The sequence below is a fragment of the Aplosporella prunicola genome (assembly GCF_010093885.1).
Source record: "Aplosporella prunicola CBS 121167 unplaced genomic scaffold K452scaffold_32, whole genome shotgun sequence".
NCBI classification, from domain to species: domain Eukaryota; kingdom Fungi; phylum Ascomycota; class Dothideomycetes; order Botryosphaeriales; family Aplosporellaceae; genus Aplosporella; species Aplosporella prunicola.
This window is the reverse complement of record NW_022983560.1, coordinates 8714-21313: the sequence shown is the minus strand read 5'-3', so window position 1 is coordinate 21313 and position 12600 is coordinate 8714. Positions and strand designations below refer to the sequence as shown.

The 12600-nt window shown below is 48.0% G+C and overlaps 5 protein-coding genes across 5 annotated transcripts; 3 read left to right on the top strand and 2 right to left on the bottom strand.

Annotated features, from left to right (window-relative positions):
- Positions 1–598: 598 nt before the first annotated feature.
- On the top strand, positions 599–3173 carry K452DRAFT_278801 (uncharacterized protein; the record flags this gene model as incomplete). Its single annotated transcript, XM_033539385.1, has 3 exons — positions 599–765; positions 832–1277; positions 1328–3173. Exons 1-3 carry the CDS (start codon positions 652–654, stop codon positions 3171–3173), a joined length of 2406 nt encoding a protein of 801 aa, XP_033392908.1. The 5' UTR covers positions 599–651.
- Positions 3174–3747: 574 nt separating this feature from the next.
- Positions 3748–5475, top strand: K452DRAFT_329317 (uncharacterized protein; the record flags this gene model as incomplete). The annotated part of the gene is made up of 4 exons (XM_033545047.1): positions 3748–3993; positions 4052–5018; positions 5087–5387; positions 5412–5475. The coding sequence occupies 4 exons, from the start codon at positions 3748–3750 to the stop codon at positions 5473–5475; spliced, it is 1578 nt and encodes a 525-aa protein (XP_033392907.1).
- A 153-nt stretch (positions 5476–5628) lies between these two features.
- K452DRAFT_236177 (uncharacterized protein) lies at positions 5629–7074 on the bottom strand (the record flags this gene model as incomplete). Its single annotated transcript, XM_033537488.1, has 4 exons — positions 5629–6036; positions 6091–6461; positions 6518–6789; positions 6836–7074. The coding sequence occupies 4 exons, from the start codon at positions 7072–7074 to the stop codon at positions 5629–5631; spliced, it is 1290 nt and encodes a 429-aa protein (XP_033392906.1).
- Positions 7075–8320: 1246 nt separating this feature from the next.
- On the top strand, positions 8321–9910 carry K452DRAFT_278799 (uncharacterized protein; the record flags this gene model as incomplete). The annotated part of the gene is made up of 3 exons (XM_033539384.1): positions 8321–8473; positions 8604–9285; positions 9362–9910. 3 exons carry the CDS (start codon positions 8321–8323, stop codon positions 9880–9882), a joined length of 1356 nt encoding a protein of 451 aa, XP_033392905.1. The 3' UTR covers positions 9883–9910.
- An 86-nt stretch (positions 9911–9996) lies between these two features.
- On the bottom strand, positions 9997–12090 carry K452DRAFT_321892 (uncharacterized protein). The gene is made up of 5 exons (XM_033544445.1): positions 11528–12090; positions 11136–11471; positions 10930–11087; positions 10242–10872; positions 9997–10166 (listed from the first exon to the last, which is right to left on the bottom strand). The coding sequence occupies exons 1-5, from the start codon at positions 12039–12041 to the stop codon at positions 10135–10137; spliced, it is 1671 nt and encodes a 556-aa protein (XP_033392904.1). The 5' UTR covers positions 12042–12090; the 3' UTR covers positions 9997–10134.
- Positions 12091–12600: the final 510 nt, after the last annotated feature.

The window sequence follows — 12600 nt, the reverse complement described above, 5'->3', positions numbered from 1 at the left end:
TCCGTTTCGTCGACTGCACCCTCATACGATGCCCCGCCTACACAATACGCTCTTCGGAGCTACCATCTCGGAACTGTTCCGAGCGCACTTCTTTAGGCTCCGGGTACCTATCTGTACATTAGTGAGTTGGACAATCCGTGTGGATGATGCAGGCTCGGGTTGCGGGGTCGCCCCGGGTTCGCATACCCGAATTGCCCTTAGACGATCATTTCGAGGGTTTAGAAGTACTCCGGTAAGGTTAGATTATCCTCGGAATCACCCCGTGTCTTTACGCTGAAGCCGAGGGTGCTTACCATTGGCTCAAGTGCAATAAAAAGCTCATTGCATTGGCTCGGGGCTACCCGCATGAAGGCGGAGCCATCCGTGCCGAGGCACCTGCTGCGGATTGGTCCGCTCAAACTAAAGTAGTCGAATCATAGCTCGCCTTTTGGTCTTTTTCGCATTTTCACGTCAAGGTCATCTACTTAATTTTGAACCACGAAAAAACACAAGGCGATTGCGGTCGGGACCTCGCCGAAGAGTTTTGCGATCTTACACAACGCTTTTATCGCGCACCAACTACTTAACGAAAAGAGAATCGGCTAAGGCACCCCTTGACTACGCTTTTCAACACTTTACCTGACACTTCACTTGGTGTTGTTTGGTCCAAACATGTTGCGAAGCGCCCTGAAGAATGGGACGAAGCGCAACCACTACCTAGCCAAAGCCAGCACACGAAGGCTCGCAACCCCCTCGTCTGCGGTTGGTATCAGCCCACTGGAACCTGTACGTCCTAGTAAAAACCTTTTTAAATTATCTCTTATGGTTGGCTGATTTTAAAACTACTTTCAGGGACGCTATCTTAATTATGAAACCCAAATCCAGACCCTTTTGGACATCACGAAAACTGACAATCGCCCGTTGACGTTATCGGAAAAATTGCTGTATAGCCACCTCATAGGGACAGAGAAAGGTGAATGGTCATTGAAAGATATTAAACGTGGGTCAACTATCCTTCAACTTCGTCCTGATCGAGTTGCTTGCCATGACGCGACAGCAACCATGGCATTGTTGCAATTCGTTAGTGCAGGTCTGCCCCGCGTGGCTGTGCCAACGACTGTTCATAGCGACCATTTGATAGTGGCAGAAAAAGGAGCAGAGTCAGATTTGCTACGCGCTCTAGGCGATCATAGAGAGGTCTACGAGTTTTTGAGCAGTGCAGCAAAGAGATACGGCATTGGCTTTCATAAGCCAGGATCCGGCATCATACATGTCATCATATTTGAGAATTACGCCTTGTGAGTGGTGGTCGACACTGTCTGCTTACAACGAACTGATTTGCATGCAGCCCAGGAGGCTTGATCATAGGAACCGACTCGCACACACCGAATGCAGGTGGAATGGCTATGCTCGGCATAGGTGTAGGTGGATCGGATGCAGTCGATTCGATGGCAGGAATGCCTTGGGAACTACAATGTCCGAAGGTCGTCGGGGTCCGGTTGACAGGAAAACTGAGCGGCTGGACATCCTCCAAAGACATCATTTGCAAACTCGCGGGCATTTTGACAGCCTCGGGAGGCAAAGGGAAGATTATTGAGTTCTTTGGACCCGGAACCAAAACTCTTGGAGCCACTGCAATGGCCACGGTATGCAACATGTCAGCGGAAGTCGGTTCGACCTCATGCATATTTCCCTACTCGGAGCCTATGCGGCGATACCTAACATTTACCAAACGTGCCGACATTTCTCAAGCCGCGGATAAAGTCAAGAACGTTCTTCTTACTGCCGATCCTGGTAGCGAGAACTACTACGACGACATTATCGAGATCAATTTGGATATATTGGAACCGCACATCAACGGCCCTTTCACACCCGATCTCTCTCATCCGCTTTCCGAGTTCAAACAAACGGTCCGCGAAAACGAATGGCCACAGAATATCAGTCATAGTATGGTCGGAAGCTGTACGAATAGCTCCTATCAGGATCTTCTGAAGGTCCGGAATTTGGTCAGGCAAGCTAAGAATGCGGGTTTGTTCAAGGTTCGCACGCCATTCATGGTTACTCCAGGAAGCGAGCAGATTCGGGCGACGACCGAGGCGGAAGGTATCCTGCAAGAGCTTCGTGACGCCGGCGCAACTGTTCTCAGTAATTCCTGTGGTCCTTGTGTGGGACAATGGGATCGGACCGATGTCGACGCCAAACAAAGGGAGCCAAATTCAGTCGTCTCCAGCTACAATCGCAATTTTGCAGGACGCCATGACAGCAATCCCGCCACCCACTCCTTTGTAACTTCGCCCGAACTCGTCACAGCGTTTGCATATTCCGGCAAACTTGGCTTCAACCCGGTCACGGATTCTATTCCATCTTCTGGCTCTTCCAACGTGTTTCAGTTCAGTCCGCCTGAATCACTGGAGCTCCCTCAGCAATTTACCTCAGGTGAAGACCTCTTTCAACCTGCTTTGGCGGATGGTTCTTCGCTCTCTGTCAGCATCAATCCGCGCAGTGACCGCCTGCAGCTGTTGAAGCCCTTTACTGCCTGGCAACCCGGTCAAGCAATGGACATGGAAGTTCTCATTAAAGTCAAAGGCAAATGTACAACTGACCACATCTCCCCTGCTGGGCCTTGGTACAACTACCGTGGACACCTCGAAAATATCAGCAACAATATGCTCATCGCTGCTACCAATGCCTTCCTTCACTCTGAGGGCTCATCCAATATTGGACACACACGCAACCCTATTACAGGGCGTGTCGACATTGTCCCCACGGTCGCCAGAGCGCTACGCGATGTCGGGCGCCGCTGGTGTATCATAGGAGACTCAAACTACGGCGAAGGCAGCTCGCGTGAGCATGCTGCATTGGAGCCGCGGTTCCTCGGCGGGACGGTTGTCATTGCGAAGAGCTTCGCTCGCATCCATGAGACGAACTTGAAGAAACAGGGAATGTTGCCAATGACATTTGATGACCCTGCTACATACGACCGTATTGAGGAGGGCGATAAGGTTTCGGTGTTGGGCGTTGAGGATAGTGAAATGATGCCTAGCAAGCCAGTGACAATGCGCGTTGCAAGGGTAGACGGTGGGATTTGGGAGGCACAACTCAACCATTCGTATCATAGCGGGCAAATTGAGTGGTTGAGGGATGGAAGCGCTCTAAACCACATCAAAAACAGGTTTTTGTCGGGGGCTTCATAGTTATTGCGAAAGAGTAGTGTATAAAACCTAATTTGTTCGTAGAGGCACATGGACAATTTCATCTCTCTAGAACGAGTGAAGAGCTGCCGCGGTAGCGGTTGATTTTGATTATTTACTTCCTACGCCATGGCCCTTCCACCTGCATCAATGTTCTTTCCGTCATTATGCGAATATGATGTGATAAGGAAGGTGAACATCACCTACTCAGAATAATTATACCTCGATAAGCAGGAGCTCCCCGTCTACTTTTTGAAGGGACTCTCGCCACCAACACGTTAGCTTCGGATAACTCCTCTAAGCCCGGAGTCTTCCACAGCCCCCAGTCTCTATGTTTCCCCGCATTTTAATTTCTAGTATCGGGATGTGTCTATTTCCCCGCATACTCGCTTCCGAGACACTGTCATGTGTCGAAAGCTTAGCCGCTTGGCCATTATTCCTTAGGCAACAATATAAAAGCGTTGTCTGATGTCGGAAGAACTTACGCAAAGTGTTCTCCAATCCTGTTCTTTACTTCCCAAAGTTTCTTCAGACTGAAAATTGTTTGAAGCATTTCGTTTGATTTTTCAATTCCAACATGGGCGGTGCTTTCGGAGGCTTAGGCAGGCAAAAGCTCAGCAAAACGCCCCGAGAGGCAGCAAGGTGGAATATTTGGTTGACTGTAATCTGGGCCTCCTATTGCGGTGGCCTTCACGGCTTCAACACTTCCAACATCTCCGGAGTGATGTCTATGAGCTCATTTAAGCGGGATTTCGGTTTCGATCAACTCTCTTCCGAAGCCATTGCGGATCGCCAAGGCTGGGCGGTCTCTTCCATGCTTCTTGTAAGCCCTTCCGTTGACTTTTACATTCTGCTTATAGTTATCTAATGAATTTATCCAGGGCCAACTTGTTGGAGTCATACTTTCAGGCCCGCTAGGTGAGACACGCGGAAGGAAACCGGTTATCCTGGCAGCCGCAACTTGCTATACCGTCGGAGCAATCCTTATGGCAGCGAACTTGGGATCGTACGCTGAGCTTTTGGCTGGGCGTGTTCTTTCTGGATTAGGTTCCGGCTTTGGCATGACCGTCGGCACCATCTACATCTCTGAGGTCGCTCCCAGTGCTCTACGAGGCTGCATGGCCACACTATACAATGCGAACATCATGTTGGGAGTCACAGCAAGCTACTGGATCAACTATGGCTCGATCTTACACCTCCCTTCATCTGGAAGTTGGCAGTGGCGTGCCGCTATGGTGCTCCAATTGATTCCTTCAATTGCGCTGTTCGTCGGTTATTCATCCTGTCCAGAATCGCCGCGATACTTGATCATGAAAGGACGCACCGAGCGAGCCAAAAGCGTCTTGAGCAAATTAAGAAATCTATCTCACGATCATCCCTATTTTGTGGAAGAATTTACCGAGCTTACTGGAAAGGTTTCCACAAATGGTGGGCAGAAGTCAAGTCTCGGTGCACTGAAGGAATTAGCATACTTCTGTGCACGGGATCCATCGACACGGAGAAGAGTAGTCTTTTGCCTACTAGTTCAAACATTCTTTATCATGTGCGGTGGTAACTCGATTACATACTACGCACCCAACATTTTGGAGTCAATCGGTCTCAAGTCTACCCAAATGCTCCTATTCACGGCCATATATGGATGTATTAAAGTACTTTCTGTCCTTTTGTATGCTTTTATTCTCACTGACCGATACGGACGGAGACCGCTCCTACTTCTCGGCTCCGCGATAAACATGCTTTGCACGTTGTATCTGGCCGTATTTCTTGGTGTCGCCAATATCTCTTCAGATGCACCCACAAGCCCAGCAGCTTGGGTCGCTATCGTTGCAATATGTATATTCGCCATCGGTAAGCTACGTTCTTTAGAATTCGAGTACAATTACGTTAGTTGATCCGCTGATGTGTAACACACGCAGGCTACGGATTCGGTTGGGCTCCAGCGTTTTCTCTTGCCGCTTCTGAGATTTGCCCCACACGTACACGAGGTCCAATCGTCACAATCTCGTTTGCTTACCAGAATCTCTTAAACTTCGGCATAACCAGAGGCTTTCCTAACATGGTAGAGGCCATGCATCCTTGGGGGCCGTTTGCTCTGTTTACTGCTTTTACTGCCGTTGCGACAGTATGGGTGTTTCTGTCATTTCCAGAATGCAAGGGGCGCAGTATGGAGAGCAAGGACGCTTTGTTCAACTTGCCTTGGTATAAAGTTGGAAAATCGTCGATGGAGAACAGCCCCTCAAGGTTCGATGAGGAAAACCCAAGTATTTCTGAGAAGTTTGGCGTGAACAACCAGACAGAGAGATAAGTAACAACAATAACGACTAAAGAAAGCGTTCCCTACTATCTAGCGCTAAATTATTATCTTCTAAGTAATCGGAATTTCGCGAATATCATCTATTGTCTACCGTCTATTGAACCTCATGGTAGGCCGGTAAACCTACCTACTAAGTACCCTTCTCTAAACATCCTGCTTTTGCTGTCTGATTTTCTCCGCTTGTTGACTGTAGAATCCCACTCTACCACTGTTGTTTTTCCAGTTTTCGAGTTTTTCAGCTTCACTGAGTATGAGCAGAATCTTGCTCAGAAAAGCTTCATCTTTCATATTCGGAAGGCCGAGAATGAAGGCTTCGGCTTCCGGACCGATTTTTAACTGAGACCGACAAGAGAAGTTGGCAGATTGCGTGATGTTTGTGACACGAGCACAACGCTTTTGAACATAGCTCTTCAAGCATTTCTCGATATCGGAAGTCGGAATGTTGCGAGGGATGGAATCACCATGCTGACCACGGAGATCCAACAGATGGTTGACAAAGCAAGCTGCAGACTCCATTGCTTGGTTGGCACCCATAGCCGCATGAGGAACCATCTTTCCATAATTCTGTTAGTACCGTTTTTACACTGGTTGTTTTGAAAGCCATACCTTGTGCGCAGCGTCCCCCATCAGAACCATCCTTCCTCTAACCCAGTTCTTCGCAATCCCTTCCTCAAGTCCGGTCATGATAGCAGTCCGTCTGTTCGCAAAGATGTCGGAAAACTTGACCCCCGTTGTGACAGTAGTATTGGCAACTTTGGCATAAGCCGCTTCGATGTCTTTCGCGGCGTATCTTTTGTTCTCACTGAACTCAACAGACGTCTTCAGATCCTCAATGAGAAACCAATAAAGTACGCCATTCATCCCAGAGAAAATCAGCAGGGATGCGTCGGATTGGTACACAGTAAAAAAACGGCCTGGGGTAATTTGCGGGAGCGCATTCGAAATTCCGTAAACGCAAGCATATTTGGATGCAAAATCTAGAATGTGGTCAGGTATATATCCCTTCTTGACCATTTGAACAGGTGGGACGTACACGTAGAATCAAGGGTTTCCTGCAGACCCGGTGTCAAAGCTTCAATTTCCCGGCGGACTGCACTTCGCACGCCGTCAGCCCCAACGACAAAGTCGCAGCTAACTTGGCTTCCATCAGTGGCGGTGATGATGGCATGGGTCGAAAAGTTTTGGACCGAGGAGAGCCTTTTGGAAGTGTGGACTTTCGTTTTATCTCCAACCTTGGCATACAAAATCTCAAGAAGACGCTGTCTTTCCATGAAGAATCCACTGTAGCCGAGTCTTGCCACTGCTCTTAGCATACTTAATTTTACGGATTTAAAATCACATGCGCACTTACTGATCTGGATAAGATCGCATGAATCTCAAGGTGCAGTACAGCGTGCCGTTGCCGTCACGGTGCTCCCATGCATCATGAGGTACTGCATATTGCTCGAGATCTTGAATGACGCCAATTTGGTCGAGAATCCGCAAACCATTTGGCATCAGACCAATGCTGGCACCGGCGGGAGGAGCGACTTGGGATTGTGATTCCCAAAGGACATAAGCAATGCCCTGCTGCTCCAAAATGTTGGCCATTACTAGCCCGGCGACACCGCCGCCAATAATTGCCACAGTGACATGTTCGACAGCCATATTGATGCACTTCTTGGAGCGGAAAGTTATGGAAAGGGGAATGACAAGGTCTTGGAAGATGAAATAGCAAGGTCTTGGAAGATAAACAAAAATGAAATATCTTCAGGGCATCATTAAGTATACATACATAGATCCTCGGCCAACCGTGCTCTTGTCTTGGCATACTTGCCTAATTCGTTCGGATTTCTGTCGCTCCCGACGAGCTCTGCCACGTCTGCCTATAGTCGGGCATTGGTATGTCGGCGTCGGTATTTCGGCATCGGTATTTCGGCCCCGAACGGGCCGTCTCGAGCTCAGGGGCTCGGCAGGTAAATTCGCACAAAATCGCGTCCTGATCAACACCAGATACTACTACTTTCAAACAGAAACTAAAACAGGCAGCCAGGCATTTTATCCGGTTGGATGAGATGGTTCTCGGGTAGCAAGCTGGCTGATCTGGTTGTATTATAACTAGCCTCTAAAACATTTCTTTGCCGAGATCTACTAAGTAGGCATCGGCAGCTGGCAGCTGGCAGTAAAACGAATTAGAAGTAAAAAAGTCGGTATAATTGATCGACACAGGGGTGTCGCAAGTGCATTGAATCGTGACTGGTCGAACGGATCACACAGATTCAACTATCTAGACCCGAGAAACTCGGTGTATCGGCCTTCGGGAATTCCGAGACTTAAAAATTAGTCTTTTCTCTTGATAACTAGACCATTCCCTCGAAGCTTCCTGTGGTAATGCTCTGCGATGGCAAAGCCCCTACGGAGGAACCTTTACCTCTTACAAATGTAATTTTTAGGAGTTTGTATAGTTTTCAGACTGTGTTTAAACTCAACAAGTTCGGTGCATCGGGCCCTCGGATTTCCGAGCCCTCGAAATCCGAGCCCTCGGAATTTATTTCCGCTTCCATTAGCAAATTAGTCCTACATCTCACGCGAGTGTCTCCACACTCCGCACTCATGTATGACTTCGCTAATATACACGTCACTGTTTAATTGAAGCCCAACACCCCCTACTAGACTATTTATATCACGACGTCTTCCCCCCCTTCCAATCACAAGTTCGGGATTAGAGAACAAGGAAACTGAAAAGGGATTTGTTGTAAGCAGTTACTCTTAACCTATAAGTATCCTGAAAACTGACAGAATTGAGAGTCCACGTAGAATCTCAAAGCAGTAACAAATTCGAGTTGAAGAGAAAGCCATGGCCACCGCTACTAAAATCGAACTCAATGGCCGAGAGGACCTAATCTTCTCCGTTACACCGCTGAGAAAAGATTCTGCCGAAAAGACTTCGCAGCTCCTCCAAGAAGACCTCGAGATCCATCATTGCTTTTTTAACTACAAAGGCTTCCATGTAAGTTAAGGCGTTTACTTTAATTTTCTCGGTTTAAAGACAAGGCCTAAGATAGCGTGATATTTATTATTGGCCTGATATCAATGTGCATTGATCTGTCATGTCACATCGTCAGCTAAACTCAAGCTAGAACCATATACCGCATCAACTTCTCACGATCTATGCTCTCGGGGGAGACCCTAGGCAGATCGAGAAAGCCTACGAGGCCAACAAAGTCTACCAAAGGCCGCCGGTTATCGTCAACGACAAGGCGGTTCCTGATATGCACGATCCGGAACATTTCAAGCAGCACCTGGGCGATGAAAACTACTACCACGCGTACTTGGTATTTTTCCAGCAACAAATCCAACAGCGTGGCTGGAAGGATGTCGTGCAAGAGTTCATTTTCCGGGGGGATAAGCGTGCAAACGACATGCTAGTCCGCCTTTTCGCAGGTGTATACCATCCGATCATCTATCTGGGTTTTGGTATTGAGTTTTCGCAACCGGCGATCATTGCTGAAGGCTTGGCTCATACGGCGATCCATGAAGACTCACTCAAGAAATTCTTCCTTGGTGCCGAGGAAGTTGCCAGACAAAAGAGTGGAAAGAGCAGCTTTGACCAGAACCAGGATGCCTCGTTGCTCGAGCTTTTCAACGACGTCAGGAAGATCGAGAAGCTCTCAGTCTCCTACACTAATAAGTGGGACAACGGCATAATCCCAGAAGACGTCCTCAGTTGGGCTGGAGATGAGTTAGTCCAGATCGCTGGTCGCTATGCGGCCAGTGAAGACGGGTTGGAATACAAGAAAGGAGAGATGATGAACTTATCTGGTAAGCTCCTTCACTAAAATTTTCGGGGCTCTTTAGGCATAAACATTTTAACGGTTCCTGAGCTAACACACGGCAGCCTACTTTGTCGCTGCTGCCCAGCGACCTCCCTACATCCCAAAGCTTGATTTCTTTTGCGTCCACAGCATAACCACAGCCATTTTCTTCACGTCATTCCTGAACGCCTCTTTCATTTCCCCAAGCGACCGTGTCCGTCTTTTGGAGTGGAAGGCTCGCTTGGATCTCGCAGTTTATGCCTCACGTTGTGCTCCAGAGCTGCTCCTCTCGGAGGTCCAAAACTATACCCCCAAGATGCCCTCGGATGGCTGGCCGGAGATTATTTCCCGCTCGCTTGCAATCCAGGATGACGGCCACAGTACGAAGCTTATACGTGCATTGGCACACTCGGCCATCGTGTGCAAGGGTTTGGAACGCCGTGACGGTATCGACAGGGAGGCACTGAAGAAGCTCCCAATCGTGGATGAAACCATGTGGCTTAGTGTTGCACATCTATCCATAGACAGCATGGAAGCGGGCGGACCGAGGTGGGTGGGCAACAGTGCTGACGGTTGGGACTCTGTGCCACTGAGGAAAGCGTGAGATCGGCTTCAATTCCGGGGTTGCAGAAAGGAGTATGGCTTCATTTGTATTCTCCTATTGGACTTTAGTTAGCGCTAAGCACAGATGGGCTTAGAAACTATACTCGAAAGGATGGTATAATAGATGTACTCGCTATTCTATAAATCTAATAAAACATTCTAGGGAGCCCCTTAACAAGTGACTCTGTCAAAGTAAAATTGGAAAATTATAAGGAGTAAGGCATTTATCCCCGCTCGTAAAGTCAGTCGCTACTTAACTGATGTCTAGAATGTTTTTGTATTCCTCTATATGTGCAGTTAGAATAGTTACGAATATGTATAACAGTATGGATCTTATAGAGTATTCGATCTTCTACTTACTTATTGAGTGCCATTTGAATTTCATATCAAGCAATTCAAGAAACGCGTTCAGTTCTTGGAGGCTGTATTGGTATTCTTCTGACGCGTTCTCTGTAGCGAGCCATTTAAAAGTTGCTGTTGCCTGGTACACACAATCCAGAAGCAGAGGGCTGAATATCGGCAGGCTATACTGCCATATACAATCCTTTATTTGCAACACCATTTGCAATATGGCGTTTGCGATCTCAGGACCTCGGATAAGGGCTGAATTCTGTAGCTCGATCTGTTCAGGGCTGCCTAGAATTTCCTTGACGGGTTCTGTCTCTGTGCAGATATACCGTTCATGAAGGGTTAACTGGGCGCTGTAGCACACTCCAAGCGCTGTCAGAAGCAACATATGGCAAGGTGGCCAATCGCCGAAATGTTGTTGCATGACTTCGTTAACCTCGTAAGCTATTGCCTCCGAAAGAGCTTCGGCGGTTTTGCGAAGCCGTATAGCCTCTTCATAGCGGAACTTGAAATCGGTGTTTTTGTCATCCACATGCTGGATAATACGTGAGAGGACATGTGCCACTTGGCAAAGTATGGCGAAAGGAGAAGTGTTAATGGTGACACTTGCTGATACAGCAATTGGTCGGGCAACGGTCATCTCCTAAGACATTTGCTTAGCGTTTGGATTTTAGAAAACTTCGAATATGCAATCGCGTACTCCTCGATCCCACTTGTCATCATCTTGTGGAAGCATAGCATCCGCTGGAATAGGTGGAACTGAAAGTGGATGGTTCCTGCTTCCGAGGTTCACATGTGTTTCGAGAATTACGACGGCCCACCATGCGCGTCTTCTCTCCTCGAGCTCAGCCGACGTCGCTGCCATTATTAGTAACAGGGACTTCAAATAACAGTTGATGGATATACTCGGCCGTGGCAGCATTTGAAGGGACTGCTGGTCGTGGAGGCCCATGCTAATCCCCAGTCTAGCACAATGTCCCACTGTTATGTATGCAGCTGGGTAGATGGCATGGAAAATCTCATATAGTGCAATGAGTAACAGCGCCTGTAGGAGATGAACGGAATAAACATTTTTCCTTTCTGTGTTAGTGTATAGCGACTTGCAAGACAAATATAGTCCGGAACATGGAGTGGTTGAATCCGGTTGTTGAAATAGTTGCATGCATGCCAAGAGCAGTTTTGTGTCTGATAGAAGGGATTGCGTAGGGTTTGTAATTCGCTGATAAATCCGAACTTTTGAAACTGTCGAACGCAACATTAGCTAGTGATTTACATGCTTTGCTACAAACAGGACGTACTGATTGGAAAGTATGTATGCAGATCACTAAAATGCTTCCTAACGACATCATTTACATTTGCGGCTTCGCCCGGGTGGTCAGTAAAGGCACGTGGTAATTCTACGTTTGGCGTGATGATAGTCTCTCTGTTGTCCCGGAAAATTTGCGAGTCCAAGAAGAAAGAAGTTGGAAAAGCAGGTTGCAGTTGGGAGGACGGCTCAGTCGAAGAAAACAAATGGCTGTTTATCAAGCCCGTTGCTGATGATGTCTCGCTGGAGTTGGGACCGGGTTGCAGTGCGGTGAGTTTGTTCTCAAGATCAGCCACCCGATCGCGAAGGTACGCAAGTTCATCTTGATCGGAGCGCGAAGGCAAGTTCTCGGAGTATTCGCAGGGCTTCGCAAGCCTGCGGCAAAGCAGACACGCAGGAAGCTCTTTCGTACACCTTCGTCTCTGCTTACGACAGGTTGAGCAAGCTTGTTGGGCAAGCGCTGGAGTCGAACCTGACATGGATCGGGTCGTCCGGATTGGCGGCATTGTAACTACGTAAAAGAATTTTGTCGAGGCAAATAGGCGATCGTGAAAGGATGTATCAACGAAAGTTATGTTGGGGCGGGCGGACGCGCGCCCGCTTATAGAAAGCAAGTCAGCTATCGGCAAATTTCCGGGGCAAAGGGGTAGGCCGGCACGCGGGACTAAAAATAAGTAGTAACCGTCCCACTAGAGGGTGTCGCAATTCACCTGACACGCCGAATCGCCGAAATATGTAACGAGGCCTCTTCAGCCTAGGCGTTGGAATTGCCTAGCGGGTGAATAGGTTCGAAGGGTTTACCTTGAAGGATAAGAAGTGTAGGAAGTTGAGAGACAAGTCACGTGAATATCGGGGTAGGCGTGTTACTATCAACCTTTAATAGAGATTGATACTTTGAGTTGACCACGAAGGTCCTATCTACTGCTAGAGAGTGTGGTCTAAATACATGTAGGAGATGCTAATAATCTGGATCATGTCTTTGGATCATGATATTGGATTAGGTATATGGATTAGTTCTGATCTATTGGCCCGTGCGTGGGGATCGTCCTAAGTTATGTGACTTTT

Excerpts from the sequence above, each read along its gene's own strand:
- K452DRAFT_321892 (XM_033544445.1), bottom strand. The coding sequence starts at position 12,041 with ATGCCGCCAATCCGGACGACCCGATCCATGTCAGGTTCGACTCCAGCG. Across the intron at positions 10,873-10,929 it reads ATGACAAGTGGGATCGAGGA|GAGATGACCGTTGCCCGACC; the intron begins GTACGCGATTGC and ends CAAATGTCTTAG. Across the intron at positions 10,167-10,241 it reads ATTCAAATGGCACTCAATAA|AGGAATACAAAAACATTCTA; the intron begins GTAAGTAGAAGA and ends CTGCACATATAG.